The 21,758-nt window shown below is 36.4% G+C and overlaps 1 protein-coding gene across 1 annotated transcript; it reads right to left on the bottom strand.

The window, feature by feature from the left end:
- Positions 1–726: 726 nt before the first annotated feature.
- On the bottom strand, positions 727–21,705 carry LOC128238441 (importin subunit alpha-7-like). Its single transcript, XM_052954362.1, has 14 exons — positions 21,605–21,705; positions 20,599–20,721; positions 20,274–20,360; positions 19,983–20,079; positions 18,392–18,480; positions 17,897–18,028; positions 17,131–17,219; positions 11,124–11,223; positions 10,665–10,828; positions 8,785–8,863; positions 8,224–8,349; positions 7,581–7,708; positions 5,047–5,222; positions 727–4,765 (listed from the first exon to the last, which is right to left on the bottom strand). Exons 2-14 carry the CDS (start codon positions 20,719–20,721, stop codon positions 4,578–4,580), a joined length of 1,578 nt encoding a protein of 525 aa, XP_052810322.1. The 5' UTR covers positions 21,605–21,705; the 3' UTR covers positions 727–4,577.
- Positions 21,706–21,758: the final 53 nt, after the last annotated feature.

Below are 21,758 nucleotides of genomic sequence, written 5' to 3'. Positions count from 1 at the left end.
TAGTGATTTCAAGATTCTTCAAGCAGTTCAAGAGAAACAGAAAGACACAAGTTTGACCTTGACCTTGAACTGAGCTGCTTGTTACATGCGCTCTGCACATTGTCGTCTCAATATGATGAGTAATTTCAAAATCCTTTAAACAGTTCAGAGAAATGGAGCATACGCTAAATATAGTCGTATTACAGCCATATGATCTTTGACCTAGAAGTCGATCTGAAGTGTCATTGACTTTGAACCAAACTGGTTGTAACAAGTGCTCTGCAAATCGTTTCAATATAGTAAGCATTTATGGCGAGTTATTTCAAAATCCTTCAAGCGGTCCAAGGAATATGGAGCAGACACAAAATGTAGTTATATGACCTATGACCTGTTAGTGTGACCTTGACCTGATCTGGTTGTATTATGCACTCTGCACATTGTCTTGATACGGTGAACATTTGTGGTTAGTTACTTTAAAAATTTTCAAGCGTATTAAGAGATATGGAACAGATATAATTTGACACAACTCGAACAAAATCCATGTCTTTCGAGATTTTTTACCAGTTGAACAAGTGCTAGAGCATTAAGATTAGGAATCCAAGATGCATGTTACCATCTTTGAGTGAACAACATTTCATTCTTTAGCATAATTTTTCATAATCATACTATTTGTATAACTACTTGTTCATTGAAATTGATATATCTTAACACTTAATAACATGTATTGATGTAAACACACGACAACAATATTGTTTCCTCATTTATTTGTTTTTCTCCATGTCAAAACAATAACTATATACACATCATTAACAATATAAAATCTACATTGAATCCAGTAGAAGAAAGACAGAACAAAGTAAAAACCTTATTTTTCATAGCGAGACATATAAAAGAACATTACTTGAGAAATTCAAAGAAAATCAATACAATACGACCTCGTTATAAGCAGTGTCTGTAAAAGAGAAGTTTCAGCACCACAGAAATACAGGAAACAAAGACATAGAAAACAAAACAAATGTACACCATTAACCAAAACATAGGTTTAAACTGTTAAAATTTGTAAAAAGCATGCCGACTGAAAGCAATAGAGGTTACGAAACATTTCTTGTACGTGTACAATCATGTTAGCTCCTTTTGACTGCTACGTCATCCAGGTTCAGGTTTGTTTTACAATGTTAAAGCGTGCGGTCAATATCCAGGACACGTAGAACATTTGTGATCTATCTCATACACGTGTAGGCTCGTTCATGGCGACAAATAATGACGTCCTCAAAATCATGAGGATCAAGTCTTGAGGGAGTCAGTGATCCTACTGATACATGAAGAGATTGAGAGGGTATTCGCAAAAAGCTCTGAAGGGCAACTGTAACCAGTTTTTTTATTCGGCCCTATTTGGGGCGGACATTCGGACCACCTCCCCTCCTGCCCAGGCAAAAAAATAGCTTAAAATTATTTTTTTTGGTGGAGCATTGACCTCTTTACATTCAGCAAATGTAGCAATATAGGGTCATTCATGAATATTACCATAGGTTTGTTGACTAAAAGGTTTGAAACATGTTGAACTTGATATAAATCATGTTAGTTTATTCCCCTTTTCGCCAAAACAACACTATTTTCCCTAATCAAAGAGCCCCACCACCATTCCCTTATAAGTGGAAAAAAAATCACTGGTAACTTTTACTTGTATGACTAGCTACATGTACAAGTACACATACATGTAAAGTTTCGCAACCTCTCTATTGTTAACAGGTACACGTGTGATATGCATGTTTGCGCTAAAAGACATGTGGAACAGACCAACGATTAGTTCAATATACTCAATACATTATTCAATAATATAAGTTAACACAGATACATCTTTAAACATTCCGCTACAATAAATGACTCAATGATGTACATGTATTATACAATGTAAAGATGAAACGAGAATGGTTAGGATATTTTATCAAGATCCAATTTATACATCTTTGTAACAACTTCAAACTATTGGAATGCTTTCTTTACAATCATAACAGGTCACATCAAGGCTATATATAACATTAGATTTTGTTAGGTTATTTTAAACAAAGAGAGTGAAGTTTAGATAACATCTCTTATTGTTGATAAGCCAAAAAATAAATTGTTTTTATTCACGTTAAGTATTATCTAAGTTTATTATGCAATGGATGTTCCTTTAAACTAACTTGGTTCTTTGCTTAAAATTACACTACATGTATGGTTAAAAAAATAAGCAAAAAAATGGTCAAAAACATACATTGACTATTAATACAGCTACACATGTATGTATAATCTTTAACTTAACGCTGTTAAACCTACAAGTTGGTTGGGCTCCCAACAATGTGAAGTTATGACAACCTTATGAGGGCTCAGTTCAAGACCGACGCAACTCCTTAATATTAAAATGGAAGGAAAGACGTCAGTGTTGTGCCGAGCCCTCCCTATCACATATCGCAAGTCCTTCAGAAAAGGGCAGGACCTGTCGGGTGGTCAAGAGAAATCACCACTCTCAATAGACCGTTAAATGACCATGGTGTTTTCACTTGACCAATAGTCAAAAGTATATAAGTCAACAATTAGAGAGGTTAACATTTCATATTTCCAACAGATTCAAATTTGTAGATCATAACATTCAGCATCTACATCTATTTATCATTATTATGCTGCCGAAGTTCCTTTAGTCAAATGTATTACATTAAATATACAAAAACACCTTTGTAATTTCATAATGGTTAGATGACATGAATTAAAAATCTTAATCATTAAGATTTTAGTAAAAACTAAAACATAGAAAAACTGAAAGCTTTGAACAATATGAAATATAAACCTCTGTTAATAATTCCTTCAACTACTGGTTCTGTAATGGACATGAAAACCTCTTCAGTAACAACAACAGTCAAGATAACATTCTGCATGATAATTATATACATTTCAAGGGCTCGAACATTAACAGACATTGAGCCAATTGTTCACAACTTGGTTAAAAGTTTACAATGTTGTTAATGTCATTGTTGTTCACTTTCGAATCATTACTTCTCTGAAAATTTTAAGAATACACATTTAATCTGTTTTAAATTAAATTAAGATTTGAGACAACTTTTCAGCTGTACTTGTTTGAATAAAATATATGAAACCATCATGACATATTTTATGTTTAAAAGTTAACAATGAACAATGTTGTTAACTTTAACAAAGTTCTGAACAATCGGCCTATTAACTCTTATAATTATAGGAGTAACAACGAACTGTCTTGTGGCGAGCCCCCTAAATGTAATTAATTTCAACATGGCTCAATACCAATACTATAATTTCAATCAAGTTAACATCACAGCTATTTGTTGTTGCTTTGTCCACTCCGAACCAGATAGTATCGAGACTGGCAGTACCACAATAAGTCGTTGAGCGTCAATGGACTGGGGCTCGTCTAAAGTGCTAAATCCAAGGAGTGAAAGTGAAAACGTTCCAAATTACATTGAAAACAAAATAGATAGAATCCTCTCGCCCTCACTCCTTATAACGCACTGTAATGAACACGTCCGTGGGATTCACTTTCTCTCAATTTTCTCACACACTCGTAAACTCACATTCTTTGATTTTGGAGCTGCCCTCTGAAAAGAGGTTAATAATGCTGTTATAGCATTACTTTTTTTAATAACGTCACACAAACTATTATTTTGTTTAGGCCTAAAAAAATAATTGTTTGTTTAGGGTAACATCCCCAAACGTAAAAGCTAGGATAGGTAGGGATTTTTTTTTTTTTTTTTTTTTACTAGAGTCGGCTGCTTTTATTAGGTAGGGTTACCTGAAACAAACAATTTCTTTTTCAGGCCTTATAAATTAGAAACATATATTTTTATGTTCACTTCTCATGTAAATAGTGAGATCACATTTCTTACATTAAAACATCATAAATACTTTCACACTGCATAGTTCTCAAGTCAAACAAGGACTAGTTTATTGAGGAACCTCACGAAAACTTGAAATCACTTCTTCCTGGTTGGTCACACTTTAATCTTTCAAAAGTATTATCTCCTGTTCCTCATTTCTGTACGTCTATGGACACATCGTCAATAAAACTTAACTCTCATACAAATGTCTTTGGCCTTTTTTCACCACATATATCAGTTCAAACACTGCAGTTCTTTGTGCTTTAAATTCTGTTTGTATTTAACACATTCATACTGTGTGTATACACACTTCTGGAAGCGTGTTCCTCTTCTGGATATCTTTAATCCACATGGTAGCGCGTGCTGTGGTTACTCATCTCGTCGATGGAGAAGTCATGTGTCTGTCGGGGGGATCACGTGACTGTTGCCTGTGCCAGGCGGGGGGGACCAAGTCTGGTCAAAACGTCGATGGCCTTGGACCTGGGATCTCGAAACGTCGCTGGGTGGACACAACAAGTGTCATGGGCCTGGGATCTCTGAACGTCGTTGGGCGGACACACCATGTGTCTTGGGGCTGGGGACTGTTGAAACGTCAATGGCCGAAGGACTTTGCAAATTGCAAATCCTGAGATTCTCAAATCTCATATCCGATCCAATGCTGGCAGTTGGCTGATGTTATGTTATGGAAGCTGATCAATGCACTCCATTTCAGCTCTAGAAGTTGAATCCTCCCATGGGTGCATTGTTTGCCTGGAACTGGAACTGTTCTGAATTCTGATCCACTTCAGGAGCTACGGTTTTGTCCTCTTCCTCCACTCCGAAGTATCGCTCAATCATGTCGAACGCCTTCTGGTAGATATCTCTGTTCTCATGGCTCTGAAGGAACTCAATCTTGTCCAGTCCTAAAACAGTACATACAATTTGTAATAAATCAAAATTCTTCAATAAAACAAACTGACTTAAACGAATAATTGTAAAAATCTTACAGCTGCATTTTAGTTTTCCAATTCAAATACTTAACAAAATGTTAACACCAGTCTGAAAATGACAACAACAGCACCAGTACAGTGACAATTCCTTAACTTTTTTCTTTGAGTGAATCAAGAGTTGAATAATTAATGTCATGTCAAGCTCAAACAGACAAATAATCAGAAATAAATACAGAGGAGGACCAAGTGTTTACCATAGCATTCTTCAATGAGGACAGCGTAAGGGTTGGTTCCGTTGTTGGCCTTGGCGAGCTGGTCACCAAGACGAAGGATGTTCTCAAGGCCATTGAGGGCTACGGCCACGATCTTGCTGTCCAGCACAGTGAGAAGGTCGCACAGAGGTGGGATACAGCCCTGCTCTACTAGGAACCTGCAGGGAACAAAAGGGATGTATATAACACGACAGAACATCATGTCTCGTAAAGTTAAATGAAGCTACTGGAAAAACATAAAGGCTCCATTTTTAACATTACACATATAATGGAGTACCACAAAAGGGATGCATTCTATTTGTTTATCATTGCATAGGTAAAAAGGGATACAAGTTCTGTAGAAATACTTTTATGGCAATGGTCTATTAACAAGACAAATTCCAGTCGATAATTGCAGAATTTCTGTATCGTCGTAGCAGAGAAGCCAACAGAAAAGTATACTGTGGCTTTCCAAGGAGACGAATTTCAATGAAAGCTGAATTCATTAAAATGTATCAAAGACATTTCTCAGTCTTCAAATGAATGTAACCCAAGGCTACAATAAATGGTGAATCTTAACCATAAACTCTTTCAACTCAAGGTATAAACCAGCTTTATTGTTGATGGTAATAATGTCAAGTTCTGTAGAAATACTTTTATGGAACAAGTCTATTTACAAGACAAATTCCAGTCGATAATTGCGCAGTCTATGTATCGTCTTAGCAGAGAAGCCAACGTTTATGTATACTGTGGCTTTCCAAGGAGACGAAATTTGTTTATAACTATTGTCAAACATATCAGTTTTTGCATGCCAATGAAAAAACAGGCTATGACAGTAGCTGGTTTTGTTTCAAGCTAAAAAAATGAACCTCAAATTATAACTTCTTATTGAATACCACATGAAGTTTTACTTAAATAGCAAAAGGAAAATAACAAGGCTATTACAGGTTTTGTAGAAATACTTATATGGAACAGGGCTATTAAGACAAATTCCAGTCGATAATTGCAGTTAATGTATCATCTTAGCAGAGTAGTCAACGGTAATGTGTACTGCGGCTTTCCAAGGAGATGAATTTCAATGAAAATTAAATTCATCTATATGTATTAAAAACATTTCTCAGTTTGAAGTTGAATGGGTCAGTTTGTCATACCACTGAAAGAGCACAGCAGGTGGAAGCCAAAACTTATCCCTTCTCTTAGTCAATTAAGGAGAATAACTAAACATATATTTAAGCCCGATTCATAGGACTTGCCACCCATCATAAAGCCCGATTCATAGGACTTGCCACCCATCATAATGTCATAGGAACCATCAGACCAAGGTTCATATTACTATCTTATGACTAAATTTGAAATTTTTGAATGCCAACCCCAGGCTACAATAAAAAGTAAGAATGAATCCTAATCATAAACGTCTTAAATACAAAACCATTTGACAGACAGAAAAGCAAGGTGATAATCTTATTCAACTTGAGGTATAAAGCAGCTAAAATATTGATTTTAATGATGACAAGTTTTGTAGAAATACTTTTATGGAACGGGTCTATTTACAAGACAAATTCCAGTCGATAATTGCAAGACTGATGTATCGTCGTAGCAGAGAAGCCAATGGTAATGTTCACTGTGGCTTTCCAAGGAGACGAATTTCAATGAAAATTTAATTCATCAACATGAAGTAAAAAAAAAAGAGAGGTAAGAATGAATCTTTATCATAAACTTCTAAAGAAAACCATGTGACATGCTGAATAGCAAAGAGCAAGTAAGTTTCAACTGGATGGTAAAAAACATGCTTTAATATTGTTGGTAACAATTTCAAGTTTTATAGAAATACTTTTATGGAACAAGTCTATTTACAAGATAAATTCCAGTCGATAATTGCAAAATCGATGTATCGTCTTAGCAGAGAAGCCAACATTGAAGTGTACTGTGGCTTTCCAAGGAGACGAATGTTGTTTATAACTATTGTCAAACAGAAGTTTTTTGAGTGCTGATGACAATACTTTTTGTAGCTCCAATTAATTCAAGCTAAAAAAATGAACCTCAACTTTAAACTTATGATTGAATAATACCACATGAAGTTTATTTCAAAGGCAAAATAACAAAGGCTATTAAAGTTTCTGTAGAAACATTTTTATGGAACAGAATCTATTTAGACAAATTCCAGTCGATTATTGCACAGTTAATGTCTCGTCTTAGCAGAGAAGCCATCTGTTATGTGTACTGTGGCTTCCAAGGAGTTGAGTTTCAATGAATTGAATTCATCAACATGTATAGAAGACAATTCTCAGTCTTAAAATGAATGGATCAATTTGTCATACCAATAACAAGAACACTGCACTTGGATGCCAAATTAGTCAATGGTTGATGGGACGCGTCACAAAGCATTATGTCACAGTAAACATGGGACCAAAGTTCATATTTATATGTTATAGTAGCCATAACAGGTAAGAATGAATCTTAATAATAAACTTCTTTTGCATATTGTGAATTTTGAAAATAAGGAACTAACAAAACTTTTGACCACTGAAAGTACATACTTGATTTGTTCAGGTGATCCTCCAGAAGTTGCGTTAGTTATGGCCCAGGCTGCCTCTTTGCGTGTTTTGAAGTCTGCCCGATTCAGGATGTCAATTAGAACCGGAAAAATGTTTGCGTCGATCACTGCCTGTGAAAATGGATGTACAAAATTGACAGCTGATCATTGGAAAGAAATTGTGACAGTAATGGCAGCATTAGAACTTCTCTACCTTTGAAAACAATTAATTATACATAAAGACCAGACCAGACTCACTTAATATGTGTTATTAGATAATACATCAGATCTTCAAGCTTCGAGAACAATTAGATATACATGAAGCCTAGTTCAACTCAATAAGTATGAAATTCTGACATGGGAGAAATTAACTGTGTAAGTTAAATGTTGAATAATGAAAACTTGTATGAAATTCTCTCAAACTAAACTCTAAACTGAAAGCTTTCAGTTTATAGTACAGTCGACCCCTGCTGGCTGAAACTTGCTGGACTCGAATTCATTGTTGGCTTGGACTGGATGTAAGGACAGATTTCTTAATTCTGAAGGTAAACATTCCCGCTTGGCTCAAATTTTACAAGGCAGGTTGCTGGACCCTGGGAGTTTGAGCCACAGGGTTCGACTGTATGTGAATATTTCCCCAAGAATACCTGAATCTGCATCCTGTTGCCGGCGGTGATGTTGGAGATGGTCCAGCAAGCCTCCTTACGAATTGATTCCTTAGAGCTGCCCAGCAGGTGGAGCAGACAGGGCAGAGCGGAACAGCTCAGGATCACCTACATGACATTAAACACAATGGCTATATAACTGGTGTTTTTTTAATGTATATAAATAGTGATTGCCCACGAAAAAATACCCTCAAAACAAGAACATTGCCATTTCATGATTCAGGGAATGGTTAAATAAAATATTTCATTTTTAAACCTTCAACTGCTTAAAGGTACACCCATAAAGTAATGGCAGAATCTATGCAATTAATGTCCTTAAAATGTTGTTTTGCCGGGAAATTTACAATCTTAAGCCTTACACAGTCATCATGGAACCGAGGCCCAGATGCACATAATTATGTAAAACAATGACATTACTGGTGCATTAACATTTTTTTTGCGATGTAATCAGTTTTGTGTAAGATTCAAAGTAGCTAGGGATGATGTTAATAAACCAATAAATACAGACACATCTAGTAGAATAAAGCAATTTTTTTCTCAAACCTGTGTCTGGTAGTCATCCCCGGTGACAATATTGCCCACAACACGGAGGGCAGCAGACACCACACTCTGGTGGTTGTGCCTGAAATACAAGGAATACATGCTATGTTACAATAATAGTGCCTTTTGAACATTATGCATTTACAATTTTAATAAGCCCTGAAGATGTTATGTCATTGCAGTGATTTTTTAAAAATTATTTTTACCGCCTGTGCCTTGCAAACTGGGAAAAAAGTCAACTTTGGGAAAAATACAAAATCAGGTCAAAATAACTAATATACAGTCAAACCTGGTTGAACGGTCACCTGCTTTCAATGGCCACCTGCCTTAACGGGCCACTCCAAATTCCCCCTGTACGTTTTTACTATATAATATATGTGCATTAAGCGGCCAACTGTCTAAAGAGGCCACGGCCACTAATTTTTGTCCCCATGAAGCCATATAAACACTAATTAGCGGCCACCAATCCCTTGTCACGGACACTTCCACTTATCATTTTTTCCAATACACAGCTTTAATTGCGTATAAAAGTTTACAGAAAAGAACGACTGCCTTGGGTATCTCCGTCATCCAATGAAAATTAATATTGCATCACACGATTTCCATGCGTGTTTACTCATCGAGAAATCATCATGTTTATTACACGTTGGCAAATGTTTTGATCAGAATTGACACAATTAATGACACAATTAATAAGATAATTAAATAATTAAAGTTATTTATTAAATACCGACAAAAACACCGGTTATTATGAATTCACAGTTTGCATGGTCATTCTAAGGCCTGAAACGATTTACGATTTTTATTCACTTCAATATTATTTTTCGAAGTGCACGGATTTAAATTTCTATGAACGGATATTTACAATGCATTGTTCTTGATAAATGTTGATTATGGCTGGAAATAAGACTAATCGAAAGTGTTTGACTCTAAAAGAATGTGTCGAGTTTATAAAGTTATTAGAAAACGGTCGTAATGCAAGAAGTGTTCCCAAGGAATTTGACTGCGAAAGATCGGAAAAAGTTAACTAAAATGTGTATCTACATGTAGTTGTGTAAATATGCAGACTGATCTGTGGTGTGTTTTGTTTATGCTTTGCATCAACATTTATATAATGTACGGACTATTTTAAAAAATGAACTTAAACATGCGTATGTACGTGTAGTTGCGTATATGTGTAGACTGATATGTGGTGTGTTTTGTTTATGCCTTGTATTGACATTTAACTAATTATGTATTTTATTTATAAATTTGAAATATTAAAGTTGAAGTTATTATATCTATACAAATGTATTTGTATTCAACTTTCTTCGATAATATTGATACAGATGTTACTGATTGTGGTGTGAGGTGGTGGTTAAGATACATACTCCATCTCTGAATATAGCTAAAGTGGCGGAAATGTCAAACCTGGATTAAGTGGCCACCTGTCTTAAGCAGCCACTTTGATCATTTCCCACAGGTGGCCACTTAAAACAGGTTTGACTGTAATGGAAAATATGTATGTTTTTATGCATACATGAAGCTGTGAAAGAGTAAGTCTTGTGATGATTTTGTTAATATTTCAAGAAATTTGTTGCTTTTTTATTCATAAACGAAATCTGCATTTTAAAAATATCAAATTGGGGAAAAATTATAAAATTTTGAGAAAAATGAACAGTTATTCGCAAGGGGAAACAGCCTTTAGAAGGCAGTAAATTGCACCAAAAATCACTGCATTGTAACAGAATCTTGGTAAGCATTTAAACCATTTAAGCATAGGTTAATTCCAATACTACTTAAGCAAGATATATTTGAATGTCCATTGGTGCTTGACAACATTAACCTCTCATATCATCATTCAAACAACCTATTTGTGCATAAAAACCATTAACAGGACTTACATGAGCAACTCTACTAGCCGTCTGCAGACCCCTGAGTCAATGACGGCCTGGATTTTCTCATTTGGCCCATCGGAGAGGTAGGAGAGGGCCCAGCAGGCATCTGATAGCACATCCTTGTCTGTGTGATACAGGAGCCGGGACAGGATTGGCAGGGAGGGAGACACCTGGAGGTAGAGATAGAGCAATTCTTGAATATACCTTTCAAAAAATACTGTACTAGTAAGGCATGTACCCTTATACAATGGTACTTCCAGGCCTAGAACTTCTGATTACAATTTATATTGAATATATTATTTTGTTAAACAAAGAAGTTCAATATTGAGGGCAGTACTACTAGCATCTTGTGTCATATCAATTAAGTGATGATATGGGCTCTCCTTTTCCTACATTAATTATCAATATCAGTACCATTTAACAGACATGGTGATTTATTCATGAACTTTTCAATGCAGCCATTACCTTGGAGAACTCTGGAGGTGGGTTCTTGCCTCTGCACAAGTTGGAAAGACACCAGACAGCATTCCTCGTCATTGACAAACTCGTGCTCTTGCTCAACAACCTGTGGTGAATGTTCAAGTTTAGAGAGTTTCTACTTACAGAAACTGCCAAATTTGTATGAGAATAAAGATGAAATTATAAGTCCTAAACAGTCAAATGTATGTTAATCTAATGGCTCAATGACACTTTTATACTTTAAAACTGACAAGTGAACATTTTGCTTTTAAGTACTTGATTAAAAGTTCATTATCTTCTACATTTCTTAGAAATATAATAATGTCTGTTTATGTTTAATGCAATTTATTTTAGCTTGATTGGGAGTAAACCGCTACATTATATTAATCCCATCAGACTCCGTTTCCGAGGTCGAAACTTCAATGTCCTCTTGACCATTCTGAACACAAAAAAAACTCCAGCCATGACATGTTCAAGCCCAAGACTTCTTAGGTGAGAGGCATAGACATCTATAAAACTAGCAGTAATTAGCAAACTAAAGTAAATCTAAAAGAACTATAACAGGGTTCCCTCTGGGTTTTGAAGTTATCAAGATTTTTTGCTGGGGAACTCAAGGGGGCAGCAAAAGGACCCCTTGTGGGTCAAGGGCAGCCCTCTAGTGGGGGTCCGACGGCGAAAAGCCTCCTGAAGCTCCTAGGGTTTAAGCATTTTAAGAGCCTTAGATTGCATTTAAACATACCTATACATGTTGATATAAGACAGACCATTTGGACCTATAAAGGAAAAAGGGATGTGATTGACCTGGCAGCTTAAGGTCAGAAACGTTTCCGCAAGTGGTTTTTGACCTGGGCTATCCTTGCTTCAAATTTGAAGCAAACTTGGCTGTCAATACTTACAGAAGCATCAAGTTAACTTTTTCAATCATTTAAATATATATAATTATTATAAAACATATATTTTTTGAGGATGGGATCCTTGGAGTGGACAAATCACATCCCACATTAAATAAATGAAGTAAGAATACCATTATTTTTTATTGTATAAAAGGAATATTCAATTGTAACATTTAATTAGCACATTTTTGCAATACCAATTTTGTTGTTGTTTAAATAGTATATGTTATAAGCACTTTGTCATACAATAACATATCCATTCTTTATTGACAAAAATATATTAGTACCTTGTAAATACAAGAATAACAAGAAATGTTTGTCAAACATTATGCCCCCCCCCCCCCCCCCCCCCTGAGCGCCATGTTGTCAGGATTATATGGACAATTGAATGAAATATGCATGGACCGAAATGACAGCTGATTTGTTGTCGTTAAGGCAGTTTTAAGATTATGACCATTAAAGTGTGAGGATAGAGTGTGTTATGACCATGACCTTTGACTCTATGAACTGAAAATCCATCAGCTAGTCACCAGAAACCTAAATGTCAAGTTTGAGGGCCATGGGTGCAGGCATTGTCAAGTTATCACTCAGACAACCTTTTATCATTCAACGTCACTGTGACCTTGACGTTTGGCCCAATGACCGTAAAATCAATAGGGACCATCTTCTGGCCAGGTCCAACCTCCAAGTCAAGTTTGAGGGCCATGGGTGCAGGCATTGTCGAGTTATCACTCGGATAACCTTTTACTATTCCAGGTCACTGTGACCTTGACCTTTGGCCCAATGACCCCTAAAATCAATAGGGACCATCTTCTGGCCAGGCCCAACCTCCAAGTCAAGTTTGAGGGACATGGGTGCAGGCATTATCGCAGACAATGCGAATGTCCGTCGGACAGTCGGACATGTCCGATAGATTTCCATTTTGACCGACGAAACTTTTGTTTTGGTCGGTCACAATGTCCGGTGAAAAATTACAGTCAGCACCGTTTAATTTTCGGAAAATTTACTTTCAGTTTCTAAATAAATGTTCAGAGTTATTTTTAACTATTATTTCATGATTATTCAGCGTGTTAATCCGTGTATCACTATTTGTAAACCCCGTTTCGACATGTTTCCTTAAAAGCCGATAAAACGCGTAAGGTTGCGATCTCAGCTCGTACTATAATACTTTTATTTTACGGAAATGTTCGGAAATTACAAAATGTATTTATTTTCGGCGAAGTGGTTCCCGGCAATCGTGTTAATTTAAATATGATTGATTAATTTACCGACCTGACTTTCTTTCCGCTCTGTTTAACATTGCCAATAACAAGAAATCTACTTTCGTTTTTGCATAAATGTTGCGTCTGAGTTTGACTTGTAGTACTATTCGTTACATTTTATAACTGTACTGTTTATTTAATTTAAAGATGAATTAAAAGAGTAAGATCTAGCTGTTCCATGGGTAGGCGAACCAGATATGAGATTTTTTGGGGGGAGGCAAGGGAAGAAAAAAAATTATGACATAAGATTCGAATATTGATTTTTTGATGTTTAGCTTTTTTTGTAATTTATTATAGTACTGTAGGACAAATCTAACCAAAAAGATCTAAACCTGTTATAATGGGGAATTACAAAACTTATTTAAAAAGAGGCTTAAAATCAAGGTTTAGGCTGATGTAACCGAATACTGTTTGTAACATTGCGACAGGTAAAAATTTGTTGCGACAGGTAAACTTTAAGTGTTTACCTGTCGCAATCTCCTGTGAAGGAGAAAAAGTTTTCGCATTGTCTGTTATCGAGTTATCACTCTGACAACCTTTTACCATTCCAGGTCACTGTGACCTTGACCTTTGGCCAGATGATCTCCTGGTCAGGCCAATTCTCCAAGTCAAGTTTGAGGGCCATGGGTGCAGGCATTGTCAAGTTATCACTTGGACAACCTTTTACCATTCAAGTTCACTGTGACCTTGACCTTTGGCCTGATGACCCCCAAAACATAAGGGGTCATGTACTGGTCAGGCCCAATCTCCAAGTCAAGTTTGAGGGCCATTGGTGCAGGCATTGTCAAGTTATCACACGGAAAACCTCTAACCATTCAAGGTGACTGTGACCTTGACCTTTGGCCAGATGACCCCAAAAAACAATAGGGGTCATGTACTGGTCAGGCCCAATCTCCAAGTCAAGTTTGAGGGCCATGGGTGCAGGCATTGTCAAGTTATCACACGGAAAACCTCTAACCATTCAAGGTGACTGTGACCTTGACCAGATGACCCCAAAAAACAATAGGGGTCATGTACTGGTCAGGCCCAATCTCCAAGTCAAGTTTGGGGGCCATGGGTGCAGGCATTGTCAAGTTATCACACGAAAAACCTCTAACCATTCAAGGTGACTGTGACCTTGACCTTTGGCCCGATGATCCCCAAAAACAATAAGGGTCTTCTACTGGTCAGGCCCAACCTCCAATCCAATTATGAGAGCCATGGGTGCAGGCATTGTCGAGTTATCACTCGGACAACCTTTTACCATTCAAGGTCACTGTGACCTTGACCCTTGGCCCGATGACCCCCAAAAACAATAGGGGTCATCTACTGGTCAGGCCCAACCTCCAATTCAATTATGCGGGCCATGGGTGCAGGCATGGTTGAGTTACCACTCGGACAACCTTTTACCATACAAGGTCACTGTGACCTTGACCTTTGGCCCGATGACCCCCAAAAACAATAGGGGTCATCTACTGGTCAGGCCAACCTCCAATTCAATTATGCGGGCCATGGGTGCAGGCATTGTTGAGTTATCACTCGGACAACCTTTTACCATTCAAGGTCACTGTGAATTTGACCTTTGACCCGATGAGCCCCAAAAACAATAGGGGTCAGCTACTGGTCAGACCCAACCTCCAAGTCAAGTTTGAGGGCCATGGGTGCAGGCATTGTCACATTATCACTCGGACAACCTTTTATCATTCAAGGTCACTGTGACCTTGACCTTCGGTCTGATGACCCCCAAAAATAATAGGGGTCATCTACCAGGGCTCTCGCGAGGGGGCGACTTGGGCGAAGTGGTCGCCTAAAATTCCCAGACTTCGCCCATTTGTATCATCAAAGCGACATTGACTTCGCCGAAATTTTAGCACATTGTAAATCTGTCAATCAGCGAGTATTTGGCCACTGTCCCATTAGTCAAAACTTCGCAATTAGCCATTCATAAAATTTGGTAATCTCCTAATCCGATAAATGGGCCGTATCATCCAATTACCAAAACATCGCCGGTAGGCGGAGCTATTGAAAGTTAACCAATCAGAATGTACATTGAGAAGACCCTGATCGAATGATATACGTTCGTTAAAATGAGATAGAAAAGCCGACATAAATATGAAAAATCGTGTCAAGCATAAATGAAGTTAAAAAGTATTTGATATATGTATTGAACAAACAATGCAAGACATTTTAAACATTGTTGCTTTTGAAGCAGACGGTCATAGCCATCTCAGGCCATCGGCAAGGCGCCAAGAAAATCAATAACATGACGTATCACCAAATATTTGATTGGTTTTAGTGAAATGTTTATGATAAAAAATTGATTTGTAAACACAAAAAATATTTATTTTTTTGCTTTATGTAGAGTTTATACTTACAGTATTTTTCTACTGTTTACGATGTCAAAACAAATCGGCGAGATCACCATTTTGTCAGAACAATTTTCCGAGTTAATTTCTCAACCTCCCACTATGTATTGGTAAAGTTTTCATCAAGGACAGTGATTTAAAAGCCATTTGGTTCTTAAATGTCAGCATATTTAAAAAAATTTAGCCAGAGAGAAGTAAATAACAGCATAGCTGAATGTGACATTCGTACCCTATCCCGAACGTACCAAAATAAGATTCGCCCCCCTACTATATTGACAGTTAATTTATTAATCATTTTGATTGTTTCTAATCCTTAGCTGTCTTGGTTTTTGTTTCATTTTATATGCTATTTGGAGATAAACTATGTGACATTGACAAATACACTTTTGCTGAGCCAAAAATGATACATTATTTTATGAACATTTTATATAGGTTTAGCATTGAATTTGAATGTGAATATAAACTGAGGTGTGTGGTATGGCAAAGTTTATGTATCAGGTGTTACGAAAAGTATCACTTCTCCCTAAAGTCTCCCCACTTCTCCCTAAATTGACTGAAGGGAGAAGTCACTTCTCCCAAAATTTTCAGCCTAGTGAGAGCCCTGATCTACTGCTCAGGCCCAATTTCCATGTCAAGTTTGAGGGCCATGGGTGCAGGCATTGTCGAGTTGTCACTCGGACAAGCTTTAAAATTATTTTACCATTAAAGGTCACTGTGACCTTGACCTTTGACCTGATGACCCCCAAAATCAATAGGGGTCATCTACTGGTCAGGCCCAACCTTCATGTGAAGTTTGATGACCATACGTCCAGGAATTGTTATCACTCAGACAAGCTTTGATCTACCGACTGACCGACCGACCGACATGCCTGTGCAAAGCAATATACCCCTCTTCTTCGAAGGGGGGCATAAAAATTACATGCTTGTTTCTTTACTTGCACTCTTACTTCTTTTCAAAGTTATTATTGTGGATCAGTGGCAATTATATGGTGACACTTGTCACACTTTTGCTACTAAAGAGCCATAATCATTAAAGGATGTCACAGTTATTTTGGGAAAGCCATAAATTTCTGAAAGAATGAAGTTGTGTCCTAGTTATCGAATATGTCACAACTGTCACACACTAATAAAAAAATAGCAATGTCCAACGGGAACCCTGTTAATGTTGTAGTATTCATCTCAATCATCAAGGGGTTATTTTCTACTGTTTTGTTATGATAAAATGTGAATCATTGATCAGACAAAAGAACTATTAATGTGTATTTCAGTGGACAAAATAAGCACAAGCCCTGCACTGGAATATAGTTTTCAGGGCTTGTTTACATTCTTAATTTTGTAAATCAGGGCTTGTTATTATTTCTGATGCCAAACAGTTCTTTAAGAATTCCGGTTTGTTCATTCAAAGGTCTTAATTTCGATGAATGTCATTTAATAGTAGCTAGCGAACTCTTTCTTCGGAAGTAATTCAACATGAACAGTCTAAACTACCATACCAAACTGACTGTGTACTTACTGTAGTAGGGGTACAAGGATACCCTCACTGAGGACATAGTCTCTGCACTCCGGGCTATCTCCAGCAATGTTACCCAGAGCCCACACTGCCTGCAACAACACATTTAATACATGGATACAATGAACAGGACATTTGTTGGTATTTAATTCATTCGAGTAATAAAGCCTTGAAATACTCAATGCCAACAATGGGGTAATAATAATTTTGTTAATAAACAATAGCACATGTTCACATAATCCAATAGATGAATTTGAACCCCGCTGAAGATAAAACTCCTACAAGTGACAATGAGAAGCGATGTTCTCCTTTGTCATGTTAATAACTTAAGGTAATTAATATACATGTATCAACAGAGCTTTTTCACTTTCATAAAGAGTGTTAACATAGTTAAGCTAATTCCTTACCAATGGTATTTGCTAATTGATCTTAATACCAGAAGGAAATGTATGCATGCCATAAAATAAACTTATAACGATCATCAGTTTCTCACTTTAAAACTAAGTCTAAAATACTTACATTGACTTGTTATTACATAGATCCTTAGACTTTATAGTCTTTGTAAAACAATTTAAAGCACAAGAGATCAGCATGAGACAGTGCAACTCTGTATAAAAACAAAAGGACTATCATCTGTCTTTGTGCAAAGCCCTTGAGCAGCAAGAACAAAAAAAAATCTCCCTTTAAAAACAAAATAATAACAAAACAATCCAAATGATTCAGTCAAATATGTCTTGTTTTACATGAACATCACAGGTGATTATCCTACCTGTTCTTGTACATCTTCTATGGGCGAGGAGAGAAGTCGTACAAAGATGGGCACAGCGTTGGACGATATCACCACTCTCGTCTGAAGGGACGAGCCCGAAGCTATATTTGTCAACACCCACGCTGCCTCAAACTGAATAAACAAACAAGGCTAGAGTAAAAAAAGTAATCAAAATTTGTTAAGCAAACTGTATAAGTTACTAATTGCACCTGCTGTAAATAAGGAAGATTGTAATTGTAAACCTATATATGTGTACGTCTTATCATCTTAAATGGAATCTAGGTTATGGCCAAACAGTGCAGTCCTTGTAATGATCATGTTACAGCTGATAACACCAAGGCAATGAACATACTTTAACAATACAATGAAACAGAGAGGGACAAACCCAGAAGTCAATAATTCAAATATAAAACCTTTCATGTAACCTTGATTTGTTTCACTTAAAAAACAAACGAGCAAAAATCTAATTTGATAACTGATAAACATGGATTTTACCTGTAATGTGCAGTTGTCCCTTTCCAAAAACTCCACAAACTTTGGAATGATGCCAGTTTGAATCACCTCATCGATGGGAGGGTTGGGCTCTGAAGAATAGAAAAATGGTTAAAATAAGGCATGCAGGTAAAGTGACACTCATAATGCACATAGTAACATCATGGTATTCTCTGTGTTCGATTAAAGAAGGTTCCTTATCAATAAAGCTAGCCACGTCGTAACTTTTTCATTAAATGAGATTCCGTGAAATGCTGTTCAATGCAGGCATCAACATCTAACATTCAATTTGGATCAAGAAGCCCACATCCTTATTATACTGTTTGCAAGAAGCAAAATCTACCTGTACACTTATTTGAAGCAAGCCCAGCAAACATTTATTGGTAATGCAGGCATGTGTGAATTCAGACTTACAGTACTGAGTCGAGATCAAAAGGCTTAAGATCATAAATTCCAGGCGTAACCCTGTGTTTTGGAGTAAACAGCGATCATATAAATACACTATGAGTTTCCCTCTTATTATACAAAACTTCTGTCAAAATCTGATATACCGTAATTCACCTAAGAGTTCGGACACCTTAAATTAATTATTTTTTTCGCTGTCCGAAAACATAGAAAATTACCATTTTTACATTTTATTTACATGTTTGTTTAACCTGCCTTTTTTCTTCATGTTTGCATTTTACCACTTATTAATTTATCCGTAGTAATCAATGGTCATAAACTTATTTATTACGCCTGTAAGTGTAAATCCTTCATCAAGTTAATTAAAACACCATTTTATACATGCATTGAACTGAATAAACACATTCTATCGGCTTCAGATCAAAGAGTCACACTGTGTGACGTCACATAACTTACAGTTATACCCACGAGGATCTCGTAGAGAGCATGGACATTGCTATGCAGAATTAATGTATAACTGTACGATTTTTGATTCTTACAGTCTATAAGTGTGGTACAAGTTTGAAAGTTTATTGGCAGATTGTTTTACAAACATGTCATGTCTATGTTTTATTAATCCCTTGATTGCCCTTGTTGTTTCTTTAATCCTCCAATAAATATATCACACTTTTCAACAGGCAATAAATCGTTTAGGATGGGTAGTAACTAATTAACTTGTCACAGTGGTGTATACAATTAGGTAATCTAGCCAGGCATTGTAAAGATAAAAATCAATAATCTTCGTCTGTGAAACTTGGTAACTGTGAAAGTTATGATTGATGTCCTTTGGGTGTCCGAAAAGTAGGTACGCAAAATAAATTATTTTGGAAAATAATTATGGGTGTAAGAATTTTTAGAGTATCCAAACTCTTAAGTGAATTACGGTACTGCTAAAGTAAAAAATGCCAAATCCACTAAGTGTTTTCAAACAATGTAATTCACAACATACAGAGAATGAGTCTTTAAATGGAGCATTGATAACATATTTTGATATCTTAATCTTCCAATCTTTGGAATTTTTTTCCAAAGTGTTGGAAGTTTCTGCACTTCAAAAAACTCAATTTTGGAACTTTTAAAGAGTCATAAACATCCATACATCCTTACTCGGAAGCCCTGTTACTCATACTAGTCCCCTGACAGTATTATGTACCTCTAGACAGGAGTTTCCTGAACTTCTGTGTGGCCTGTTCCTGCCTCTCCTGGTCGTCGCTGTACAGGTCGGCAACCATCTCCTGGGTTATCCCACCCTGTAAACGTAGTATGGCACATACAACCCCAATACACTCATTAGACCAAAATTTGGGCCATTTAGCAAAATAGAAATATCAGTTATCCTGGTTTAATTCTCAGCCTTTTCGTAACATTATGCCACATAAAGTGATATGAAAAAATAAGAACTTTTATCACAATCATTGTAGAATAAAAAAAGATTGAAAAGTACCTCTAGGTTAGTGACTATGCCCTCTGGGACATCTGAGCCCAGTTCCTCTTCCCCTGCGTCCAGCGCAACATTGCGCCTCTTGGACAACTGAAAATCATAACATGAAATATTTCAAAAACTTTTTTGATTGCTAAAAAGAGCATCTTTATTGAAACTTCTTTTATTAGTTATTAACACACATTGTTTCTGTACATGTAGTTGTATTTAGTTACTGCGTTCAGTTAAATGTAAAGAACAGGAGTTAATATTTTGTTATGAGACTGCATTAAGCAACAAAGTCAGAACCATTGTTACCAGACACTTAATTGATTATGCAATCACTTACAGTTTCATCTCTCTTTTGTTTACGAATTTGAATCCCCTCCTCTTCTCTGCGTCGCCTTAGCTCCAGAGAGTCGAGCGCTTTGTTCTTGTATGATTTAATCCGACTACTTGAATCTGAGGACATCTAAAAAGAAAATAGGATTATTATAATAATCACTTCACAGCAGTTATTTTACACAGAAATTTGAGCCTCAGTTTAAATTGGTTGAGGAGATGACATGAAACTGCCACAAAAATGTGTAATAGAATAATTCGCATTGTAGGTTAAATAACAAAGAATCAATTTTCAAACCAAAATCATTGTCCATTTATTCACGAAGTTGAAATTATCAGGACAATGAACTAGTAAAATAACTTTCGAGAGAAATTGACCGGACAAATCACATCCCTACTATTATATGCTAAATAATTGCAGCCAAGGTTTAATAGCCTTTAATGATTAAGGCTTTTGCTTGGCCACTAAACCACCATGTACATTTCTAATCAAGTACAACATTTATGGCCTGTCATCTGAAAACACGCCAATCTATACATATTCAGTTTGTATTGGCTTCACTCCAACCAGCCAATTACACCGAAGATTTAAATTACCCTGCCAAGGACGAACAACTCAGCAACAAAAGAAAAGATTTGAACAGTTTTATATCACTGTCCAAAGCCCAGTGTTGTCTTTTCAATCGACACCAGCATCTCTGCTGCAAAATGGCATTATAATTGCGCTTAGGTAACTGATTAACAAACATGTTTTTCTAAGTTCATTTGCAAACACTAGAAACTTTATTTCAAAATAAGTATGCATTCGTCGTTATCAGCTGTTGATAATTTCTACTTAACAAAATTTAGGAACAACAAAATTTTGCCAGTGGCATTGCCATGTGACAGTGTCTGGCAACTTTGTGTCATATTAGTATTAGAAACAAATGCTTGTTGGATTTGGTCCTTGAAACATGATATATTAAAATACAGACTAATGTGCAACAAAGTACTTTAATGGAAAGCGACTATACCGTAAAATCTCAGTAAATAAGTGTTATGTTTTTTCTGTTCTTTTCCTTTCGCCTTGTTCACTTCCGTGTCGTCACTGCGCATGCTCAAATAATAGTCTTTTTTTTAAATTTAATTTAATACCTTATATTTTTCTCTCTCATTCATATTCACAGT

This window comes from Mya arenaria, chromosome 6 (genome assembly GCF_026914265.1).
Source record: "Mya arenaria isolate MELC-2E11 chromosome 6, ASM2691426v1".
NCBI lineage: Eukaryota > Metazoa > Mollusca > Bivalvia > Myida > Myidae > Mya > Mya arenaria.
This window is presented reverse-complemented; position numbering and strand designations above follow the sequence as displayed.